Below are 24,597 nucleotides of genomic sequence, written 5' to 3' on the forward strand. Positions count from 1 at the left end.
TCAGTTTGTTTCCTGAGATTAAGAATTCCTCATATCAGTGAGATCATGTGATACATGTCTTTCTCTGATTGACTTATTTCACTCAGCATAACACCCTCCAGTTCCATCCACGTCGTTGCAAATGGTAAGATCTCATTCCTTTTGATGGCTGCATAATATTCCATTGTGTATATATACCACATCTTCTTTATCCATTCATCTGTCGATGGGCATCTTGGCTCTTTCCACAGTTTAAGCCCGAATTTTTAAAACTGGGCAATGTTTCTAAAATTTTTATTATTTTATCTTTCTGGTTTTATTGTGATGTAACTGACGTAGAACGTGTTATTAGTTTTAGGTATGCAAGGTGATGTTTGATATGTGTCTGTATAGCAGAAGGCTCACCACAGCGACCCTTAACCTCTGTTGCCTCACAGGTTTGCAGATTTTTTTTCCCTGTGGTGAGAGTGTTGGCCATCTACTTTCTCAGCAACTTCCATGTGTCCGGTGCAGTACTGGTACCTGGAGTCACCATGCTGTCCTCACGCCCCCAGGACTTGTTTACCTGGGGGGGGGGTCAACCCGCCCCGCCGCCCCCCTGTCTGGCCCCCGGGCAGCCAGCGGGCTGTTCTCTCTCTGAGCAGCCTGTTGTCAGATTCCACGTGTACGTGAGATCACATGGTGTTTTCTGTCCCGACTTCTTTCACTTGGCATAATGCCCTCAGGGTCCATCCTTGTCATCAGCAGTGACAGAATTCCCTCCGCCCCCATTGGCTTCCGTATCCCAGGAGAGCTTTATCCGTTCACCCCCAAGATGAGCGCCATGGCGGCTCAGCTGTGACGAATGCCACTGTCATGAACCTGCGTACCTTCTCGAGCTCGACTTTAGGTTTCCTCTGGGTAAATGCGCAGAAGGGGGATTGCTGCATCATGTGGCTCTGGCTTTAATTTTTGGGGGCCTCCGTTCTGTTCTCCACAGTGGCTGCCCCAGTCTGCCTCCCCACCAACCTTGCACGAGGGCTCCTTGTCTTCCGCATCCCGCGCCAACCCCTGTTCTCTCTTGTCGTTTTGGTAATAGCTGTTCTGACAGGTGCAAGGTGATCTCTCGTGGTGGTTTTGATTTTCATTTCCCTGATGATGAGTGGTGTTAAACACCTTTCCATGTACCTAGTGGCCATCCCTATGTCTTCTTTAGAAAAATGCCTAGTCGGTTTCTTTGCCTGTTTTATTTTTTTAAATTTTTTTAAAAAGTAGGCTCTGCACCCAGCGTGGGGCTTGAACTCATGATCCGAGATCAGGAGTCGGATTTCCACCGACTGAGCTGACCAAGCACCCCTCTTTGTCTGTTTTATTTATTTATTTAATAAAGATTTTATTTATTAGAGACAGAGAAAGCGACAGCATGAACTGGGAGGAGAGGGAGAAGCGGGCTCCCTGCAACGCAGGAGTTGATCCCGGGACCGTGGGATCATGACCCGAGCCAAGGCAGATGCTTCACCAACTGAGCCACCCAGGTGTTCCCTCTTTGCCCATTTTAAAATCAGATTTTTTTTTTCACTGTTGAGTTGTGTGAACTCTTTATATATATTTTTGATATTAACCGCTTATCAGATACATGATTTGCAAATATTTTCTCTCATTCTGTAGGTTGCCTTTTCATTTATTTTGAAGATTTTATTTATTTATCTGACAGAGAGAGAGCACAAGCAGAGGGAGAAGCAGACTCCCCGCTGAGCAGGGGTTTCCTGATGCAGGGCTTGATCCCAGGACCCCGGGATCATGACCTGAGCTGAAGAAAGCGGCCTAACCGACTATGCCACCCAGGCGCCCCTGCCTTTTCATTTCGTTGATGGTTTACTTTGCTCTGCAGAAGCTTTTAACTTTGATAAAGTCCCACTTGTTTATTTTTGCTTTTGTTGCCTTTGCTTTTGGAGCCAGATCTGAAAAACCGTCGTCAAGACTGATCAAGGAGCTTACCGTAAGCCTGTGTTTTCTGCTAGGAGTTTCATGGTTTCCAGTCTTTATCCATTTTGAGTTGACTCAAGAAATATTTTTAAATGAATGTTTGAGAAGCCAAGTGAAGCTTCTTTCCGGTTCTCTGGGGTTCCCCTGGCCTCTGCCCAGGTTACCATGACTGCTGCCCCGAGCCAGTGAGGCAGGGCCAGACAGCACGTGACCTGAGTGGGTCTCGGTTCTCATAGCCGGCTCTCCCCCAGGACGAAGGGGTCACACTTGGGGGTGGGCAACAGTCCTCTGTCAGTCACGGCAATAGGTCCGTGCTCATTTGCCGAGAAAATCACATCTTCTGGCTCTGTCTTGGAGCTTCCAACCTTCTTGCAGTCGGTTGGGTAAATATTTACCTGGAGGGAAGAATACTGCTGGTGAGCATGCATTGTATTGGCCGTGTGCCAGGCACTGCAGCTGGGCTTGTTATCTGCATTATCTCGCGTGAGTCTGTCCTCCCCCGGTCAAGTGCAGTGGTTCAGTTTTGCCTATTTTAAAGACAAGGAAGTGGAATAATGAGAGTTTGGTCAGGTCGCCCAGCTCACGCATAAGAGCGGGAGCCAGGAATGATCTCGGAGTCTGACTGGCCAGACTGAGCTGCTGAGTGGAGCAGTCAGGAGATCCTAGCCCCAGAGGGTGGTGGAGTTCCCTGGCCCTGAGCCCCCGAGCGGAGGGTGCCGGTCCTGGGGGCTGCACTGGGTGAGCCCAGGTGGTCGGCGGGCATGCTGGAACTGTGGCATGTGCTCTGCCTGTCCCCTGTCTCCAGGCTTGAGACTGCTGAGGGCAGATTTCATTAGCCTGACTGTGGTTTGGGAAGGTGCCAGCTCGGCTGGGTTTGCCCACTGTAGGAGCACCAAGCTGGCTTCTTGGAATTCCAGAGATTTCTTGGAGTTTCCCTAGCACTGGCTGCCCACAGCAGGGATGCAGTTTTTCCTCTTTGGGGCAATGGGTGGCATTTCAGTCTCCCCCGACCCTGGAGGGCTCCCGGCTCTCGATCCCAGGGACTCAGCCCCCTCAGGTGCCCCCGAGGAGCTCGGCAGGCTGGGGCAGGTGGTGCCAGGTGTTACCCCACTGACAGGAGTCTCAGAGCCGTGGCACGTTTCCACTTCTCAGAGAAGCCGAGGCTACATGCATTAGCCCCTCTGGGACTCCTGAGGGTGGTCTTCCACGGGGTCACGGCCTATGTCCTGGTGCTCATTCAGCCCTATTGGTCGTTGGGTAGCATGGGAACCAGGAGGGGCAGGTGTGCTGGGAACCCCAACGGCCATGCTGCCGCCTTGCTGCCTTTGCCAGAGGCCCCTGCTCTCACCCCTTCCTGACTGGGTGTCTGCGGCCCCGGGCATATAGTCCCACTGTCTGTCTGCCTGCCTCCCTCCCTCCCTCCCTCCCTCCTGTGGAGACAGGACCCTGCAGCCCCTTGTCTGGGGCTGTCAGATCAGCAGCCCACTCTGACCAAACTCCCGGGAAGCTCTTCTTCCTTCTTTGGGAGCCTTTGGTCTCTTTGGAGGACCTTCTCCTCACCCCAGGTTGTCGCTGTTCATGAGTAACATCCTTCTCAAGGGCGTCATCCTGCTGCTTCTCTCTCCTCTGCCTAGGATCATGCGACCGGATGATGCCAATGTGGCTGGCAACGTGCATGGTGGGACCATCCTGAAGATGATCGAGGAGGCAGGGGCCATCATCAGCACCCGACACTGTAACAGCCAGAATGGGGTAAGTATCTGCGGACTGTCACCCAGCCCGCTTGGGATCACCTGAAAATTGCAGGCCCGGGAGGCCTGGCGTCCCTTTGTGTGTGGCATCGTACCACTCTTGGGTCGGGACAGGAGTTTGCTTGGAGTGTTCCCCTCCTTCATCCCCTGGGCCTTGGGAGCTTCTGGAATCCCTGGATGGGACCCATTGGAATGGTGCTTGGTTTGGGATGTTTGGCATGTTTGGGATTCATCAAGGAGGGGTGGGGGACAGTCAGAGAGTAAGCTGGGAGCTGGCTGAGAGCTGCCTTTAAGCTCCTCCCCCTCCTTCCAGAAGAGTCTTGGTTTCTAGAATCCCCTGGAGCCTGGCTGCCCTGGGCCTGACCCCTCCCCTGCCCCGTCGACACCCCCAGGGGTGGGGTGGGGCCTGGGCAAGCACTGGCACTCTTGCCAGGGAAGCCCAGCGAAGCCCTGCCGGAGTGCCTGGGATAAGGGCCAGGCTTTCTGCTTTTGTAACTTGGGCAGCTGGGGGGCATTTGGCTCATCCTTTCCTGCCCTGCCTCCAACCCCGAGGGACCTGACTTCTCCTCTCGAGGCTTCCCCAGCCGCCTTTGCTCGGGGAAGGGGTTCTGTCTCGCGCCGCGCTGCCACCTGGGGGCCGGCAGAGATGCAGTGCCACTAGCCTCTGTCCCCGTGGGCCTGGGGCAGCCACCTGCTGTGATGAGAGGAGGAAGGCATGCTCGCTGGAGGGGGGGCGGGAAGGAGACAGAGCAGCGTGCATGCATGTGTGTGTGGGGGGGCACCAAGCCAGGGGGAACGTTTTATTTATTTATTTATCTTTTTTTTAAAGATTTTATTTATTTATTTGAGAGAGAGAGAGAGGGAGAGCACAGAGGGAGAAGCAGACTGCCCGCTGAGCAGGGGGCCTGGTGTGGAACTCGATCCTAGGACCCTGAGATCATGACCCGAGCCAAAGGCAGACGCTTAACTGAATGAGCCACCCAGGCGCCCCTAGGGTTAACGTTTTAATGGGTGGATACGGGCCAGGGGGACCTCGGTGTGCTGTGAAGGAGGGGCTCCCCTGCCCAGCTAGGAGTCTGGATTTGTTCAGGTGCCCTGAGAGTTCTGGGGCAAACCAGGCCGTGTTCAGAGTGCGCCCTCTGGTGGTGGCGGAGAGGATGGGCCTGAGCTTGTCGGGTTGGGGGGGCGGGGGGGCGGGGGGGCTGGTGGGAGGGCCCAGCACCTGAGAGACAGACAGGGAGGGTCTGGGCAGGCCTGGCGGGAGAGGCCTGGCACTGGGAAGGAGAACTTTAGGATGGCGGAATGGGGGAGAGGGGAGCCTTGGGTGGCGAGGACCCACGAAACTGCTGCTGGGTAGCATTTTGCAAAGCTCTGAAGTGCTTCTGCTCATATAATCCTCCCCACACTGCATTATTATCCCCGTGACCCCAGTTGCACAGGGGAGGAAGTGGAGGTACAGAGAGGCTGCATGCTTGCCCGAGGCCGCCGGGGGAAGCTGGGGGTAGGTCTGGGCCATGAATCCTGGCCTCAAACCTGTGCTTTGAGCCCCTGGAGGGAGCCTGGGGGTACAAGAGGAATCATTTTGATGTGTTGGCTTGCAGGTCTCTGGACTGGTGGTCCCAGGGTAGGGGTGCAGAGAAGTTCCAGGCTTGGGAGGACGTGTGAACCCCAGGCAGCTCCAGGTGGTTAGATGCTGGCATGGGGGCCAACGGTGGCCTCTGAGGGGCTTCGCTGGGGCTCTGGGTCAGGGAGGGGGCACCCTCACCCCACTTCCCTGGAGGTCTCATCCAGTCTATGCCTTTAGTACCGTCATGTAGCCCTGGGGTTCTGTTTCCAGCTGGGACCTCTTGGTTGGCTCCATCTGGATACTTAGTTGGCCCCTTGACCTTGATGGGCCCGAAAAGACACCCTGGACCTGTCCCCAGGCTGCTCCTCCCACAGTCTCCCTCTCCTTTGTCCATGACTCTGTGGCATCCGGTTACCCACACTCAGAACCTGGGACCTTCAGTGACCCCGTTCTTCTGTTGCGGGCACTGGTAGCCGATCCTGTTGGCTCCACCTGCTGGGTAGTTGTGGATCTGAGCACCAGCCAGCTCCCGGATCGCACCTCCCATGCCTTCCCTTTAACATTCCCTTGGCCCACACTGGCTCTCTTGCTGCTGTGTGAGTGGCCAGCGTTCCTACCCCAGGGCCTTTGCACTGCCTCTTCCCTCTGCCTGAGCTCCTCTTCCCCCAGATATCTCCATGACTCCCCCTCACCTCCTTCCAGTCTGTGTAAATATGACCTCCACTGAGGCCTTTCCTGATGACCAGCTCCCTCCTTGCTCCCAGCTGTTCTCCACAGCACTGTCGCTCCTAGAACATTGTGCGTTTTGCTCATTTATCTTTGGTCTGCTCACCTCTCCCCTCCACCCCCGTTAGAGTGTAAGCCCCTTGAACGGAGGGACTTTTGCCTTCCGGGTCCCTGCTGGATGCTCAGCATCTGGGTGGAGGCCTGGAACACAGTGGACTCCCATCGGTGATCTGCTCATTGCCAGTGTCCTATGGAGCACTTCCGTTTAATAGGCACTTACGGTGCACCAGCTACCACACTGTGTGCTTGACCTTTTCTTTGCGGAATCTTCCTGACCGTTGTCTTAACCCCACGTTGTGGGGGAGGTGCAGAGGCCTAGAGAAGTTACATGGCTTCCTGAAGGCAGAGTGGTCTCCTCTACGGTAGTGTCCGCTGAGTAGGGCAGGTGCCAGCCGAACGGTCGTAGTTGTGGGAGCGAACTTTCTGGACCCACTCACGCCCATGTCTGATCCCCACGCATCTGTGAGAGGGGGCGGCTCACCCCCCTCTCCACGGATCATGCCCTTAGGTCCTGGTGGCACCCTGCTGGCCCCACTTACTTCAAGAGCCAGGGAGCGGCAGAGCTGGGAGTTCAGCCCAGGGCCCCTCGCTGTCCATTCTGGCTCTGCATCAGCAGCTGCTATCCTGGCTCCACGTGCTGTGGCCGCTCCGGAGCCCAGCCCCCATGGTCCCCCCCCCCCCCCCGCCGAGCCCGGTGAGCACCGTGATACCGGTCACCTCTGGGAGTACGGCGGAGGGCACTTCCTGGGGTAGACTAATGAGAATGCTCTGGGTGGGGGCTGCCCCTCCTGCTTTAAGCCCCCGAAGCAGGGAGGTCCAGGGCTGTGTCTGAAGCACAGGTAGCCAGAGGTGTGTTCAGCTTGGAGATCCTCCTACTGTGTACAGATGTTCATTGGCTCCTGTTTTGAATTTTTGGGTCACACCTGTTCTTCACAGAATGCCTGAGGCGGGCCCAGTGCCCTGCTAGGCCCCTGGACAGCAGCTCACGGTCAAGGTGCCTCTGCCCTGGGTCCAGGCCCATGCTGCCTGAGCCCCAGCCTGGTGGAGAGCCCCCAGGCAGCCCACCCATCTCTTAGGCTGCCCTATAAACATTCATTCTCTCTTTTAGAACCAAGCTTAAGATTCCTAACAAGCAGCTTCCAACCCAGAAGAGCAGGTTTGAGGCCTGTGCCAGGCCTGAGGGCTTCCTGTGGCAGGTGTGTGTTGACAGCGTTCCTGAGAGTGTGGAGAGCTGCTCTGTATCCTCCTGGGTCACTGTGTCCATGTTCCAGGTCATGGAAGGGAACAGAAACGCCACCTGCCAAAAGTTCACACCACCCTGAAGTGCAGGGACTAAAAAGTCAGCCAGTCTGCTCGTCTTCTCTGCCCCCCTGGCCGAGTCCTGGCCCCACACCTCCCCTGGCCCTACAGGCCCTGCTGACCCCTTAGCTTGCACCTCCTGCTGTGCACCCCTCCCCCCCAGCCTCCACCCTGCACAGTCCTGCCTGCTCCCCGCTCCCCTGGGGTACAACTCCATACCTGCCTCCTCCCGATTGACATCATTTCACTCGGGATGCGCCCTCTGTGGGGAGGCCGCCCCCTACCCCCAGCGCTTCCCACACTGCCCCCTTCAGAACACTTGCCACCGTGGGGCATTGTCCTATTTTACTTATTTATCATTCGTCCCCCTGTCTGAACCCAAGCCGAGGGCAGGCGCTCTGACTCATTCCCCTGAGTCCCGCACCAGGTGCGGAGCCTGGCTCCACGCATGCCACTATTTCCCGCCTGATCTGCGATCTCGGGTCCCCTGGCATACCCGCAGTCAGCCACGGCCCAGAAGCAGGTGACCCTCCCTCCGACGGAGCATCAGAGGGTCAGTAGTCGCCTAATCTGCGTCACCTGCCCACGTCGTTCCCCTCCGTCATCTCAGCACGCAGGCATTTCTCCTCCTTCCAGCAAGAAGTACACCGAGATGGAGCTCAGGTCCGTCCAAGACTAAGCTGCATTCCCATTAAAAATGATTCATTTTATACACGCACGTATGCTACCCGTGTGTGAGTGTAGCCATACCAAAGTTTAACTGCTCTCCAGTGGAGACACCTGGTTTCATTCGGGTTTGGGTCTTGCTGACAGCGCTTGGATAATTCCACCAAGCCGCCCCGAGGCGGGGCCTCTGTTCCTGTCCTGCTCGGCTCTGCAGGTGCCTTTCCAGCTTTCTGCCAGTGGGTGGTGCTGTAGCCACAGAAGTCTACTTAGAGGCGCACTTTGTTTTAGGGCCAGTGTGACTTAGGGGGCGAGTAGGGGGGAAGCCGGTGCAGATCAGAGTGGCCACAACTTAGCCCTGGAAACTTTCCCAGCCACTCTGGTCCCCTGCTTGCTGAGACCTGACTCTGGCACGTTTATAGGAACAGAAACTGGAGGAACCCCCAACCCTGTGTTCCTGACTCACCTGGGAGGCGCAAAGGTGCAGGTTCCCTGGCTGTCCTTCCAGAGAGGCAGGGGCAGGTCCCGTCGGCTTGACGTGGGCCAGGGAAGTTGCATGCCCCAGAGGCGGCAGGTGGGCTCTTGCACAGGTGCCCCAGGAGGTACCACCGGCCCTCAAAGTGACCATTACTGCAAGCTCAGTGGACGAGGGGTACTGTGAGGATTAACTGGGAAAGCGAATACCAGAGCAGGCAGGGCCGGATGGGCAGGCTCTCAAAGGTGAGCCCCCATCTCCCACTCCCTGCTCCCCACCCAGCCAGGGGGTAGCCGGGGGGGGGGGGACCTTGCACACCTGTACCCAGCCTCCTAGAAAAGAGGGTTGATTCCCGGGAGAAAGCAATAGACGTGCCAAGTGCTCTGCTTGGCAGTGAGGGTCTGAGGTCCCACAGTTGGGACTCCAGCATCTTGTGTCATTCAGTTCGAGCAGACGACGTGGAAACAGTTCTTTGTGCCAGTCCCGGCTGGGGGCAGGGGATGGGGGAGAGAGAGGCACTGCTGTCCTGTTGAGAAGTACTTCGAGAACATACACTGAAGTGTCCCTTCAATCTGGGAAACAGCCCCCAATACTGAAAATGATTTAAGTAAAAGGACACCCATCACAGGATTGTTTATGATAAGCAAATGGATCCAACTGGACCCAAGTCTCTGATAACGGAATATTCCATTCAATTTGGCCATTAAACATACTTTTGCAACGGGGTGTCATGACGTCAGTCATGGAAAGGGCCATGCAGAAGAATGAGGAAGTCTGTCACCTTCGATAGAGAACAAGCACCAGCGTAGACTGTCGCGTGCCGTCCAGGTGGCACTCCAGGCGTGGGTGTCCTCGGTGGCCGCGTCGATCCCTTACGGAAGGGGTCCTGGGTGTCTGGGGACCAGTGACAAGATGCACACCTGGTACCCTGTACCCTTTCCTTCCTTTCAATTTTGAGTCCTGCAAATGGGCTCCTATTTGAAGGATAAATAACAGTTAAATAAAGGAATATTGATTGCGAAGCACCATTTGTAATGCAGGCAGGTTATTTTTCCTTGTTTTGAGTAGAAAAAAAGCAGGTTGTGGACACGTATGTTTATGTTTGCCTGACTGTATTAGACTGAATAACTCAAACGAACCAGGGAGATCCCATTTTTGGGGAGAAGAGCCTGGGAAGGAAGATCCTGAAATAGAACACTGGGTTCTCTTTGGACGGGAGGAGTGATTTTTCCCTCTTCGGTCTACTTCATTGGGTATTTCCCAAACTTTCCATAATGAGCATGTCTTTTTTTACTTTCCATTATGGAAGTAATACACGTCTTTTGTAGAAAAATTAGAAAAAAGAAGCCACTGCTAACCCTCACTGCTCAGAGAATCCCACTGGTGTCCCCATGAGGCCTTTCTGTGTCTCCCGTGGTTTTGCAATTAGGAATGTGTGATGTCAATAAATGGCGTTACTTTCACAGTGGGAAAAAGAAAGGCCACTTTCGAGGAGCACGTCCAGGGTTGGGGCTAACCTGTCTCTGGTCTCTGCAGGAGCGCTGTGTGGCCGCCCTGGCCCGCGTCGAGCGCACCGACTTCCTGTCACCCATGTGCATTGGTGAGGTGGCGCACGTCAGTGCAGAGATCACCTACACCTCCAAGCATTCCGTGGAGGTCCAGGTCAACGTGATGTCCGAAAACATCCTCACAGGTAACTTGTGCACGCGTCTCACCAAGCCAGCTCGATCGGGACTGGCGCCAGCAGCAGCCGTAGCTCACGTTGATGGGGGACTGACCCTGGTGCCATCCATGAATGATGTCCATTACTGCAAGCTCAGTGGACGAGGGGTACTGTGAGGATTAACTGGGAAAGCGAATACCAGAGCAGGCAGGGCCGGATGGGCAGGCTCTCAAAGGTGAGCCCCCATCTCCCACTCCCTGCTCCCCACCCAGCCAGCTCCACCCAGGAGCAGATACTTCTGCCATTCTTGTTCTGCAGGCAGGGACAGGTTAAGCAGTGAGTCCCGACAGTGTGCTCCCCCAGTGGGATTTGAGCTCGGGCCCGGTGCGCAGCCACTGCCCCTCTCGGCTTCCCCGGGCGGTGGCCTGGTGACCGGCTCCTCAGGGGCAGAGGGGTGGCAGTGGGCTGGGAGGGCACCAAGCCGCCCTCCGGCCCCCTGCTGTCTCCCCACCACCACCACCTGCCTTGCTGTTCCCTGGAGGTGGGGGGCCACTGGCTGGGGGGGGAGGCGGGGGTGGGGTGGGGGGCCCTGCCCTGCCCTGCCCTGCCCTGCCCTTATCCTTGCACCCCTGGCCCTGCATTCCAGGCTTAGGCTGAAGCTCACTGGGCGAACCTTTGACTCTGGTTTGATCTGAATATTCTCTTTCTCAGAGTGGTAACCATGGAAACCCCTTTTCATCCTCCCACCAGGCTCTGCAGGGGAGTGTGGCGCAGCTGCTTTTTATAACCGGGCTGCTGACTGGGAAGGCAGGCCCCTTTGTCCGCTTGCTGCCCACCTCCGGGTCCCACGTCGTCCATGCAGAGGGCAGGGTCCTTGGGTCTGCCTCCTGATGCCCCTCGCCCCTTCCTTGGCCGTGGCTGCCTGTAGGTGCTGTGCTCAGAGGTCTTTCAGGGGCTCAGACTTCTCCCCTCCCTGGGCCTAGAGCACAGTTATCCCTCTGGAACATCCCGGTGACCTCAGCAGGCCCGGCTGCGGTGCAGTAAATGATTTAGCCGAGCAAGGGCCTGAGCTCGGGGAGCACTCAGCATCCCTGTGCCCTGTGTTTGTGGCCAGGCCCTGTTGCAGCCCGTGGCTCTGGCACTGCAGGGACCATGGCACAGAAAGGGGTACCCGGGCATGGTCTTCTCACGATGGGGCCTTGGGGTCCCAGTCATCGTTCCCTGTGCTCTGTCTCTCTGTGGCCCAGGCCTCCTCCCCTGGGCTGTGCTGGGCTTGACGGGAAGTCACTGGCTTTGCTGCTGTCAATCTTCAGGCTCTCCCCGTGGCCGTCCCAGCAGGGTCGCTTTCTCATGGTGATTTTCAGCGGGAGCCAGGGACTTCAAATGGGGGAGGGGCCCCTGAGGAACAGAAAAAAAAAAGTCTCTCTGTTGGCGATGGGGAAGAAGCCAGGAGAAAAAGTGGAGCTCAGCCCCACGGCTTTGGACCCCCCGCATGGTGACTCTCAAGGGGACCATTTTGGTTGTCACCACTGGGGCAAGGTGCTGGCATCCAGTGCGGGGGTGGGCAAGGATGCAGCTGCACAGCCTGAGCGCACAGGGGGGTCCCCACCACGAAGGGTGACCCAGTCCTGTATATATGTTCCTGTGCCAAGGCTGAGAAGCCCCGCCCTCGACCGTGAACTCTGGAGGGAGAGGGTCATGTCTTCCTGGCGGCTTCTCTTGGCTCATAACAGGCATAGAGCTGATAACTACAGGTGAATGAATGACGGAGTGAACGCATGACCACGTGAACAGAGGCTGTTGGGAAGGTTTGTGTTTCTGTGCGGAGATGGGAAGCTGACAGAGGGTTTTGTCTGGAACGACACGCTCTGCCTGAATTCTAAGGGATCGCTCCCACTGTGGGGCAGGAGGCTCTCGCCCGGAGCCGTGGCGGAGAGATGGCAGCCCTCTACCCCACCAGTAAGGATGCACCCCCTGCCCCCCAAGCACCTGGTCGCTCAGCCTCGGCTTCGCTCCTTCCCTGCAGGATGGGCACACAGATCTGATGTGCCCTGTGAAGGAAGAACTGGCAGTGAGGAGAGGTGCTGCGGGCGTCCACCCTCACGGGACAAGGGGGCAGGCTCTGTGACCCCACTGGGCTCTGCTCCTCGAGATGGGGCCTCCTGACCCTCAGGCCTCCCCTGTTACATGAAGGGGGCAGCCGCTCTTGGAGCCCTGAGGGCTGTGGCTGTTCTCCGTGTCTTGGTCATCTTCCCCAGAACCTCCTTCTGAGGGGCCAGATGCCTCCTTTCTCATTCCACCACTGTGGGTCTGTCTCTCTCTCTCTCATTTCTGCGTCTCTTTCTGTAATTGCCACATCTGTGCATCTGCATCTCTGTCGTACTCCCTCTGTCTTTCCAAGTTTGGATCCGTGCAGATCTCTCTTATTCTGGGACCCTGTGTCTCTCATGGCCTCCCTCTCTGTCCTGACGTGTGTCTTTCTGCCCACGCGTCTAGGGGGTGGCTGGTAGCTTCCTTGTCCCCTGCAGTCCCCCCACTGCCCACAGCAGTGCCTGGCCCCGTGGACCCAGGGTGGCTCTGACGGGGGGCGGGGAAGGAACTGAGACCCCAGGAGGCAGGGGTCCCCTGTCTTGTGTGTCCCCGTCCCCCGGGGCTGGGCTGCCCGTCAGGAGGCAGCCCAGCCAGTACACGCCAAGGCAGACAACCAGCAGACCTTTGCCTTCGAGACACAGCTCATTCATCTCCGGCAACTGTCAAAATATTAAGCTAACTGGGACATGATTGTCGCAAATTGTTCCAGAAAATAGCTGGGAGCTCTTAAGATTTTAAAACAGGTGTTTTTAACGCTGCAATTGTCTTTTGATGGTTTTATTAAATGACGGAGAAAGTACAATGAGCATGTTTGGCCTCATTTGCCCCGTGGTGCTCATTTGGGTCTGGAGGAGGGCCACTCCGGGTTTCCATGGAAACCGGCTTGTCAGGCCGGCTCTGGCAGAGTCAAACAGGAAATCTTTATTCCGAAAAGCAGGTTGTCAGATTCACTCTCAGTCAAAGTGCAGTGAAAATATTTTCCATGTTATTTGCCTGTGGTTCCCAAGCACAGGGAGCCTGTTGTCCTGCTGGGGCCACCGTGTTGGGGCCGAGTGCTGGTGGCGCAGGCCCGGGCGCCGGGGGCTCACCCTCCTACGTGACCGCAGGGCCCTTGGGGCTGTGTTCAGGGGAGGAAACCAAAGCCCCCGGCTCCCTCTGGGAAGGCAGGTCAGAAAGCACTGATAGAAAGGGAGCTCCACGAGGGGCTTTACAGAGGATGCCTGGCTCCTCCCCATCCTCCCCGCTTGCTTCCCTTTATTTCCTGCAGTTTTGCTGTTCTCTGCACTGAGGATCTTGTGTGTTGAGGAAGCTACTTTTTAAGGCATCCTTGCAAATATTTCCCTCAAAGTACTGGGACCTGGAGGTGTAGGTCTATACACAGAATAGCACTGAATTGCTGTGTGACCCTAGGTAAACCCCTTGACCTCTCTGGGCTCCAGCTTCCTCCTATACAAGTGGAGGGTGCGGTGGACCATGTGATCTCTGGACTTTTCTGGCCCCTGGTTCTCAGCCCAGACAAGGCCTCTCTGGTAGCCCCAAGGAAGGTTCTGTTTCCTGTCACTCAGCCCACAGTGGGAGTCAGCTGCCCACTGCCCGTCTCTCAGCACTCCACTCTGAAGTTTCTCGACTGAAGCTCTTGAGTCGGTGGCAACAAACCCGAGCGTCTGGTGTGAAGTCTCCCACTTGCAGGACGGGCCTTGCCCGGCTGGCCACGCAGCTGTGCTTCAGTTTATGGCCTGGCCACAGCCGCTCCCCAGGCTGCCCGCGTGGGCTCTGGCTCCATGTCTCCCCGAGCCTCATGTCCATGGGCCGCTGTCCTGGCCCCCGTCTGGCAGGAGCTCTTAGCCATGTTTAGCGGGTGGACGTTCCCTCGCTGAGCACTGTGGCTTGAAGCTCCCGAGCAGAGTGTATTCAATGGGAAGTTCAGGGTCTGCCGGATCTGTTTGCAGAAACTCGAGTTCAGCTGGGGCTGAGTGCCCTGGCTTTGTCCCCTCTTCTCCGGGAGGTGGCTGGTGAGGGCCCCACCCGAGGCTCCTCAGGCGTCCGGGCGTGTGGATGACCGGACTTCCCTTCTGTCAAACATCCATAAAGGGGCTGCAGTCGGAGCCCTCTGTGTTAGCAAATGCTGGAAAGCCAGGACCCCCAGACTTAAAGTGTATGCTCTGAAGCCTTTCCAGCAACCTCCAGAGGGGCAGCATTGGGGGGGGGCTCCCCACGCTCTGTGCCCACCCTCCCACCTTGTGTTTCAGCCTCACCTGCCCTGTGCTCTCCCTGTGCCATCACTCACGTGGTTTTTTTCTCTGAAGGTACTAAGAAGCTGACCAATAAGGCCACCCTGTGGTATGTGCCCCTGTCACTGAAGAACGTGGACAAGGTCCTGGAGGTGCCTCCAGTCGTGGTAAGGAGACCCCCTCCCGCTTCTCTCGGGGGGCAGATGGCAGAGGCTAGCCAGGTGTCCCAGGAGAGCAACAGAAGGGGCCGGGGGTCGGCTCGGCCGGTGGAGTGGGGTGTCCCTGTCTGGTATATTTGTGCAGGTTTTGTTCATGCTGGGAGTGTCCTGGTGGACGACCCTCCTGGAGGACCCTCCCTCACGTCCCCGACCAGAGGGGAGGCGGGGGTCCGGATGCTGTCGGGTGACAGGTCCTTCTGCGAGAGCCAGGACCTCCCGGCTGCCTGGCCCAGGCCAGCCGCTCTCCATCCCAGCCCCTGACGAGACGGAGGCTAAGACAGCTCTGTTTCCGCCTCTTCGCCCACTGTCGTGGGTTCTCTCACCCTGGTTTTGCTGCAGAAAGAAGTGTCTTTGCACGAAGGGAGCCCGTTGTGTTCGTTCTGGGCCCGCTGCGGGCACGCTCGGGTGGACAGGCTTTTGGAGGGTGAATGTTGTGCCGATAGAAGGATTTAGTTCCTTCCCGAAAGTTACGCCTCACCGCCTCCTGCGGCGCCCCCAGGACACGCGTGCTTCTCCCCCGTGGAGGCCCACCGCTCTGCTCTCACACCTAAGCTCCTCTGGAGGGAGTCACCCCGTGGTTCTGGCGGTGTCTGCCGTGCAGTGAGCATTTTCCTGCACTCGTACAGAGAACAGATTTTTAACATAACGAAACCAGGAGCCGCCGCTATAGGACTGGTACCTGCTATTTGGCGCAGAGCTCACAGAGAAGCTGGGTCCTCTCCTCCTCATATGGGGACGCAGGCCCTTCCTGCCTGGGGAGGCCTGCTCTGTCTCCCTGGCAGACCTTCCCACTTCCTGCACCCCTGCAGGTGTAACACTGCCGGGGGGGGGCACTCCCTGCAACCCCCCCACCTCTGCCCGTGCCAGCCCAGGGTCCGAGCGCACCCTGGGGGCAGGCGAGGCCTAGGTGGCATATCTCCCCAGATGGGGATGGCTGCCTGCGGGGCTCTAGCTGCCGTGCAGTCTAGATATTTAAACCGTCTTGAGACAGGGGAGCCCTCTCACGTTGAATGGGAAGGACGCTTAGACCTTGGCCTGGGTTGGCTCGGTGGCCTGCCCTTTGGTCCTGCGAGAGACGAGGTGAAGTGCTACTTCCCGCTGACGGTACTGGCCTCACCCGTCCCTGCACAAGCGAGGAGAGCGGGTGGAAGCTCACGGCCAGGCCACGGAGCCCAGCGGCTCCTAGGGATCACCCCTCTATGATGGTCCTGGGGCTGCTGGGACGGAGGCCCCAGGGGAGGACGCTTCCGGTGTCTTCCAGCTTCTAGTGGCTCGTGGCTGCATCCCTCCCACCTCTGCCTCTGACTGCCCCCATGGGGGTGTGCACCTCCTCCTCAGTCGTTGCCCTTGGGGTCCGTTCTGCTGCAGCGTTACCTCATCCAGACCCCGGTTCTGTCAGAGGTCACCACGTGCGCGATTTCCCGTGGGCGGGAATTTCGACAGACACTGTTCACCCCAGAGCACTGCCCTTCCGTGCGGCCCCACCTGCCCCCTCCCGCCTTCCCTGTCTCTCCTCTCCCTGCAGCACTGACCAGGGGGAGGCCCAAGACTCAAGAAACAGGAGTGAGTCTGAGGCACAGTGATTTTTCTCTTTAGAAATTACGAGCATAACCACCCCTGCTTTCATCTTTTGCACCAAGCACTTGGTGCTCAGTTAGCCGCATTGCATGTAAATACGACATAATTATTGAACCGATTTCATTTTCAGATGCCACAGATTGTAGAAGTCTCTGGCGGGCCATTCCCTGGCTTTGGCACCGGATGATACATGTTAAGGGGCTGATATTGAAGGAAGATTCTGGGGCTGAACACATGAGCCTTTGCTTCCTCTGGCTCCTCAGGGCCAGGGGGCTGAGAGCTTAGGGTCTTCAGCCAGCAGGGCAGGGGCGGGCGGCGTGCCGGTTCCCATCCTCCCACAGGGACAGGGCAGCTCTCCTCCCCGGGGAGCGCTCACCCCCGCATCCCAGAGGGGCCTGGAGTTTTCCCATCTCTTTTGTTTAGCCGGGTTTGATAAGGCATACATACCAACTGGGCCCTTGCAGAGACGGAAGCAGAGAGGGCTCCAGATGGGAGAAGCCATGCAGCTTCCAGCTGCAGCCGACGCCAATATTTTTGGGCATTCGCCCCCTCCACCACATGTGAGCCCCACATAGAAGCCTTCAGTTGATTTTGAAATACAGGTCTGCTGTTGTCCTTATCCGGACGGATCCTGGAAAGCTCGGAGTCTGGCGTTTATGCTCATCGCTGGTCGCGTGGCCACGAGGCTTTCTAATACTGCCCCACCCCCGAATCATACCACTGACCTTTTATAGACCGCTGTCCTTTATTTGAGACCACACACATCTGTCTGTGCAGGTGTGTGTGTGTGTCACGCACGTCTCTCACGTGTACAGTCGTACCACAGACATGTATGTCACACGCATCTCATAGAGCACACTCATGTGTGCATCTCCCTGGAAGAAACCCGGCTGTTCACCTTGTGCAGTGGTATTCAGTGTAAGACGCTGCCACTTGGCTCCACCCTCTTCCTCAGGGAACAGGGACCCCAGTATCCCTGCAGTGACCCTGGAGAGGCAGGGGGGCCCTCCGAGAGCAGACACTTTGGTTGTTGGGTTTTTTTCTTTTTTCCAGCGTCTGCAAGTGCGCTTGAGTTCAGAGTCTTGCCCAGGCCGTTGGACGTGTGCGCTGAGCTGGCTTTTGCTTCACATCAGCAGGGCTAGACGAGCCCTTGGGGGTGAGGGTGGGATACCAGCCCATCGTTGGGACTTCTAGCGATTTTATCCCTGATTCAGAGGCACCGTTGTGAGGAGGCTGCGTTTCCTCCATCTTCATGGCTCGTGTCTGGCTGGAGCCCTGCCAGCCGTGTGTGACAGCCCAGGCCCAAGCAGCATGTTCACACGGCCAGGACTTATTAGGCTCAGGAGGTTGGCTCATTCTTAAAAAAAATCTCTTTAAAAGGCGCTTCTTGAGGACACTTGAGTTCAGCCGTGCATTTTACCGGATAGGCGCAGCACAGACTCTGCTTGCATGCTCTTTACTTTGGACGGTGGGACAGGGGGCCACAGTTTATTTATGGAGAAAAAGGTTTAAAATTTAAATTATCCACTGCAACTTAAACACTCAGGGTTTGTTTCTTTTGAACAGACTCCTCAGACCCATTCTCAGGGTTCTCCAGCCTCAGATAATGGTAATTAAGCCACAGAGTGGTGTTTAGACCCTGTGCGATTTGCAGCAGAGCCACAAGCAGGAAAATCAAGATGTTTAAGACTGGCTTTTGAAAGAAGATCTAAAATTGCCATCTGAAGTGAATTTGCCTAAATCAGAGAGGCTTCAGCGGGGGGCCGAGAGGGGCCCATGGGGCCCTGGGCTCCGTAGCTTCTCCACGGGCTCAGCCAGAAATGCTGCCTGAGTGAAGGCAGGGGCAGGTGTCAGAGCTAACTGAAGGGAGGCTGGCTGGGCCGTGGTCAGCATGGGGGGCCTGGGCCGTGGCGGCTGGAAGGGAGAGGGCTGCCAGGGGAAGCTGGCCCCCGTGGACCTGGCCCGGGGCTTCTCCAAGGGGTCCCACATGGAGGGCGTGTGTGCCCTACACTGGGCTGGAGGACAGGGCCCTTGCTGTCACATCAGAGAAGCCCAGCGTCTCCTGCTATGCCCGTTAGGAACCCCAGTTTTTGTGCCAAGTTTTATATTCTGTTTATTCTTCTTGGGTCTGAACGTCCGCGATCCCTGAGGAGAGCTTCGCTGGGATGTCTTAGCTTTGGTGCACGTTCCCGCAGGTGGGCAACCTGGATAGGCTGGGAGGTCAGCAGAGTGAGGGTGTCGAGGACATGCAGGAAACCGGCTCTCTCCTCGCCCTGTCGGGGCTCCCGTGATTCTGTAGTTCTGTCTTCAGGGATAAATCCTAGGAAGGAGGAGGGGGCACGTGTAAAATGTGACAGAGATTGTTGACGGGATGTTGTTTTAACAGCGACAGACTGGGAGCCTACCTGATGCGCTCAGTACCGGGTCCATCACCTAAGTCCTGTTAGGCAGAGAGGTTGGGCTGATGCAGTTGATTGCTACTTAGAAACCCGCATCTGGCACGGGAGAAGTTTTATATACACGTGGGCATGAGAACAATTCGAGGAAGACACAGAGCAAACATTTGAGTCTGTTTATCTCTGGATACATGAGATTTTCACCTTCTCTGTGTTTTTATTGTTTATATTAAATATATATTATCTGGACAGGGATGGATGGGCTCCAGTTACATAACTGGAGACCAGGCAAGGAGAGCCTCGAGCCTGGGAGGCCGAGCCGCGCCTGGCTGGGGAGGGCGAGGGCCGGGCTCGCTGCTGCTGGCCTGACCCTCCGTCCGTGCCTCTCTGCAGTATTCCCGGCATGAGCAGGAGGAGGAGGGCCGGAAGCGGTACGAGGCCCAGAAGCTGGAGCGCATGGAGACCAAGTGGAGGAATGGGGACATCGTCCAGCCCGTCCTGAACCCAGGTAAAAACTGGGGTGCGGTTCTGGGGTCCCACCTCTGCTGCCAGGTGCCGAATGCGGCAGGCTCATGAACCTTCTCCTGGGGCCGGTGCAGCCCTTCACCCTGTGTGCTGTCCCGGGGGCTCTGTCCCCTGTCCCTACAAACCCATTCCCAGTAGCACCGTCAGCAGTGAGGGGACGGGACAGCTCTGGGGGGCCCTGCAGGCCCGTGGAGTATGGAGGCAGAGGCCCCACTGCCTGGGCACACAGGAGCGAGCCTGTGCATAGAGGTGCTGTCATGTCCTTCCCCCAAGGTGACTCAGGAGCACATTTCCAGCTCATAAAAAACAGGCAAATGGCAGCATCTCTTTCCAGTTGTTCCTCACCAGCCTGCCACTCGGATGTCTGCGGGCACGCCCGCTTCCTCTCCGGCCGCGTCCTCCCGGGCTCTTACTCCCTTGCCTGCAAGTCCAGGTGACCGGCGTTAGCCAAGTGTCTGTCCAGAACCGAAACGGAGAGGTCCAGGGCTGGTTTCCCTCCAGACGGGACTTTCCTTCCTGGGTCCTTAGCAGACAGCTCCCCTGGGGCTCAGACGGTTTAGGGCAGGGTCTCTGGGGGTGTCTCTTCCCATCAGGACACGGTAAGCCCTTGGGACGTGGGTCTTCCCAGTAACGTGGGTCTCCTCGGCACACACACGACCACGTGTCATTCGTGTGGAGAGGACTCTCAGGAACGTTCTGTGTGTTGTCTGCGGGGCTCCAGAGGGTGACACCTCTGGGTGCCCTGGACACAGGTGTGTTTGAGTTCCTGATTTGGTCCTTGACAGCGGAGGACCGTGTTGTGCCCTGATGTGCCCTGGGCTCTCCCCCCTCCATGCTGTGCCACGGCTCTTGCTAACCAGGACGACAGTGAACTCCAGGGCATGGACCGGACCACGTCTGTGGCCCCCTGCCTGCCCGCCTGGGCTGCAAGCCACATCCAGCATCAGGGCAGGGGCTCTGGCGACAACCCAGCAGGTGTGCGCCTGAGGACGGGACCGCCTGGGTTTCAGCTCCTGTGCCCTGGGTTCCTCGGGCTGTGCCTGTTCAGTTTGCACAGGATTCTGCAATTCTTTTGGTCTGCTCACGGTCCGCTCACGCATGTCTCCCCCTTATTCTTCTCACGTTCCAGCCTCAACCTGCCCACAGCGGAGGCTGGCGGCCTGTGCCTGGGGTGGTGTCTTCACTGTTCTTTTCACACCTGCTTTTCAGCGAACATTTCAGCCAAAATGATAAATTAGTTGTTGGTATTCATAAGAAAGAATGTGGCTGGAAGAGACGATCTGTTTATAACACAGTCACGCACAAGACAGGCCTGGGGTCACTCCTGGCGACTGAGGGCAGCAGAGCCAGACCCAGGCTCTGCTCTTGGGGGCAGGCCAGCATGCTTGTCAGGCAAAGACACGGAGGATGGCCAGGTGATATGAGCGAGTGGAGATGTCTGAGGAAAGGTACAGACTTGGTGCTTAGGGTACTCCAGGACAGAGAAGCTGGAGGGGGCTGAATGGCAGTAACCCTGCCCCCCGACGCAGAAGACATGTCCATCCCCAATTCTGGACCCTTACTTGCAGAAAGGGTGTTTGCAGATATAATCAAGTTAAGGATCTCGAGATGAGGTCATTCTGCATTACCCAGTTGGGCCCCCAACCCAGTGACCAGTGTTCTCATTAGACAGGAGGGGAGAGACAGTGTCAGCCCAGCCCCAGCAGGGACGGGCCGGGAGGAAGTCTGGACGACACGTGGGGGCTGCTTGGGTGCCCCTCTCTGTGGGCCCTTTCTGGCGAGTGCTTGGGGTGGAAGCTGGACTGAGGGTCGAGTTCAGTCCTGGATTCCTCCTTGACTGTCTGGGAAACTGAATATAATAATGCTCACGGTTTCCAGCCTAAGTCCTTTCATGCATGGGGTTATTTCCTGTTTGCTATCCTGTTTGTGAATCGGATACATAATGTTTCTCAGAATCTGTTATTCTCTGCTGTTAATCAAAGGTGACATTCTGAATCTCAAGATTTCTTTTTTTTTTTTTAATTTATTTGACAGAGAGAGAGAGAGAGAGCACAAGCAGCGGGAGTGGCAGGCAGAGGCAGAGGGAGAAGCAGGCTCCCTGCTGAGCAGGGAGCCCGATGTGGGACTCAATCCCAGGACCCTGGGATCATGACCTGAACTGAAGGCAGTTGCTTAACCAACTGAGCCACCCAAGCGCCACCGCCTCCTTTTTAAAAAGATTTAATTTACTTATTTGAGAGAGAGCACACACGACCTGGGGGGAGAGGGAGAAGCAGGCTCCCCGCTGAGCAGGGAGCCCAACACGGGGCTCGATCCCAGGACCCCGGGGTCATGACCCGACCTAAAGGCAGATGCTTTACTGGCTGAGCTACCCAGGCGCCCCCTCAATCTCAAAATGTCTTGATAGATTTTTATAAGCTTTTATTTTTATTTTTATATGTTCCAGTAAAAATGCATCTTTCTCAGATGACTAGTTTAGGGACTGGCTTTTAAATGCTTCTTAAGCAAGTCACATGCCCATTCCTTGGTGTTTTGGAATGCGGTCTGCATTTCTGACCTCAGTCTCTCAGTAGAACTGGCTTTGCCCTGGCAGGGCGGGGCTGGGCCTCTGCAGGCAGGCCTCCCAGTGCCCGGGGGAGGGCAGGATGGGCTCCTTGGGGCCGAGCGGGACAGGAGCTCAGCAGGAAGGGCAGAGCGTGTGCTCAGCACTGGGGGTCTTTTGAACACTCCAGCCCCTCCCTGTGGGAGGATCCCGCCTCCCCCCATATCTGCAGCTTTTAATTGTTTTCTCCATCTGACAAGAGAAAATACAATTTCCTTGAACGGTTTGATCCACAGCCGTCAGATGTCCAGCTTTGACCATGTATGTGGCCATCTGGAGCCATTTGGGGGCTGTCAGGTTGATGACAAAGAAATCCAGCTCCAGTTGCTGGGCTGGGCCCAGGCTCTGCCTCCCTGTGGTCAGCCCGTGCCCGGCCGCCCCTGAGAGTGCTTGGTGTCCATCTGGGGTCTCCCAGGATCTGACCAGGCCCCATCATCCTGCACCCATCAGCATTTGTTCTGGGGAGAGCAAGGTGTGAGGAGGCAGAGGTGGGGCGGTGAGGGACACGTTGTCTGGTGTCGGGCTGCCCGGGTTTGAATCCCACTTCTGCCTCCGTGGGGACTTAATCTCTCTGCCTCTGTTTCCTCGGCTGGAAACACAGGAAAGGGGAATCCTGTGTATGTTTATAGCTGTGTTGAACCTCTCCCGTTGCTGCCCCGGGGACCTCACTCAGGTTCTGGACGTTGTTGTGACGCTGAGACCCAGACATTAGGCACCATGTTAGCCAGGGTCATGGTAGCTGCTGAACCCTGAAATCCTAGTGCCTGACTTAGTAGAGGTTTATTTTCGTGAAGTCCAAACCAGGCGTTCCTGATCAGGGGGTGCCCTGCAGGTGGGGTGGACTCATCTTAGAGCTGTGCATCTTGAACAGGTAGCTTTCGGGGTTACCTTGGAAGGGGAAAGATCGGGGGCTCACCCATCTGGGGTTTGGATGGGTTGGGATGAAAGCAGGTAGCACTTCCACTCATGCCCTTTTGGTGGGAAGGCAGCCTGCAGAGGAGGCTCGGCAGTGTGGTCTAGCCATGCGTGGAGAAGGCGAGGAGAAGGGGCTGCCCAGTCCTGCCCGCTGACCACTGTGTCCTGTTTCTTTCCCTTGCCCGTGTGGGTCCTTTCACCCAGAATCCTGTCCAGCCACCACCTGACCTCAGAGAGCGGGATCTCGGATTGCGTGTGGTTTCTTGTTGGGTTTAGATGCAGTACCTTGTGGGCCAGTGGCTGGTGACCAAACCATGGGTCCCCTGCACCAGCACGGTGTCCACATGGAGATGGGACAGGAGATGAGAGACGAGGGGCAAACGCGCTCACATGTTCCCGGGGCTAGTGTGCTGGCAGGGGAGGGCTGCTCTCGGAGGGTGGGAAGCTCCTCAGTCCCCGTCTGCTCTCCGGAAGGGTCTTCCTTGTCCGCTATCTTCCACGGCCTCTTCTGAAGTGGGCGCCTGCTCGCCTACGACGGGGGACATCAGAGGTTATTTAGGGCTTGAACAGTTGTCTCTCCTAAACCTCGTGGGTGTTGATCTGTTGGCTTCCTGTCAGCTGCTTGTGACAGTCACACCCAGCATCCTTCCCAGACACGCTTGTCAAGCTCTCTCTGCTGGGTGGTGGCTTCCTTGTGGCTCTCTTGTGGACACACTCATGGGCTGAGTCGTGATGGGCTTTGATCTCTCTCCCTCCATCCCCAGAAGCAATAGGCTTTTCCCACCTTTTGGTGCCCCAGGTCTCTGGGCTCCACTCACTCTCCGTTATGCTTCCAAGCTGGCTGTTTCTTTCCTGACCTCCCTTGGTCAGTGCAGGAAGGAGAAGCTCCCAAGACCACTCTGACTCCTTTCAGCCATTTCCCGGGGTGCTGTGGCCCCATAGGCTTATCTTCAGGTTGACCAAGTGTCCCACCTTCTAAGCCCAGGGGATGGTAAACAGTGCCCTTGACCCTTAGAATAAAGGTTTTCCTTTGGGCGGGCCCCAGTTCTGGTGCCAGTCATGTATTTGTTAAGACAACACTGGCAGCAGTGACGGAGAACCCCCAAATCTCTGTGGCTCAACCTTGCACTTGCAGAGCCTTTTTACGTGTCACTGTGCTTCACCTGAGATACGGAGCATGAAGGAACAGGGGAGAGGCCACTGAGGATGACCGAGGGCAAGAAGTGTCCAACCAGCGACTGAACCAAACACACACACAAAGTAGACACAGGCCCACCCCCGAAGAGCCATGTGGGGGCCAGGTTCACGGCCAGGGGGAAGCAGGACTGGGGGGCAGCTATATGGGTGTATTGTTTTTCCCCATCAGAATAGTGGTGCTTTCACTTATTTAAAAGCTTATCAGTTCAAGTTCTAAGAAGATGAAATAATTAGACACGGTCTAATTGATACTTTTAAACATTCCTAGAAGACAGTAGGGGCATCTCTTCGACTAAGTTGTGATCATTATTTCAAATGGCTTGTCGTCTGAATAGATACTTGACACGAAAAAAAATTTTTTTTTTAAAGATTTTATTTATTTATTTGACAGAGAGAGACACAGCGAGAGAGGGAACACAAGCAGGGGGAGTGGGAGAGGGAGAAGCAGGCCTCCTGTGGAGCAGGGAGCCCGATGCGGGGCTCGATCCCAGGACCCCGGGATCATGACCTGAGCCGAAGGCAGACGCTTAACGACTGAGCCACCCAGGCGCCCTGACACGACAAAAATTTTTGTGTGCCATTTCCTGTGGTTTGAACGTCTAAAAATTTCATCATTAGCCACCTGCATAACTGTTAGCTGTTCAAAGCAGTTCCTGAGATTGGGCCAAATTTGAGACTCTTAGTTTTCGTTGGTGC

At 56.5% G+C, this 24,597-nt stretch overlaps 1 protein-coding gene across 10 annotated transcripts in view; it reads left to right on the plus strand.

The window, feature by feature from the left end:
- ACOT7 (acyl-CoA thioesterase 7) overlaps positions 1 to 24,597 on the plus strand; it is a 107,459-nt gene that overhangs the window by 32,625 nt on the left and 50,237 nt on the right. For all 10 annotated transcript variants that reach the window (XM_025855861.2, XM_073903424.1, XM_025855870.2 and 7 more), the window contains exons 2-5: positions 3,579 to 3,696; positions 10,022 to 10,178; positions 14,546 to 14,637; positions 19,056 to 19,170. In XM_025855861.2, coding sequence (XP_025711646.1) covers positions 3,579 to 3,696; positions 10,022 to 10,178; positions 14,546 to 14,637; positions 19,056 to 19,170 — 482 coding nt within the window. The remainder of the gene's footprint in view (positions 1 to 3,578; positions 3,697 to 10,021; positions 10,179 to 14,545; positions 14,638 to 19,055; positions 19,171 to 24,597) is intronic.

The sequence above is a fragment of the Callorhinus ursinus genome, unplaced genomic scaffold (genome assembly GCF_003265705.2).
Source record: "Callorhinus ursinus isolate GAN/ISIS: 27379988/994484 unplaced genomic scaffold, GSC_fseal_2.0 scaffold18, whole genome shotgun sequence".
Lineage (NCBI taxonomy): Eukaryota > Metazoa > Chordata > Mammalia > Carnivora > Otariidae > Callorhinus > Callorhinus ursinus.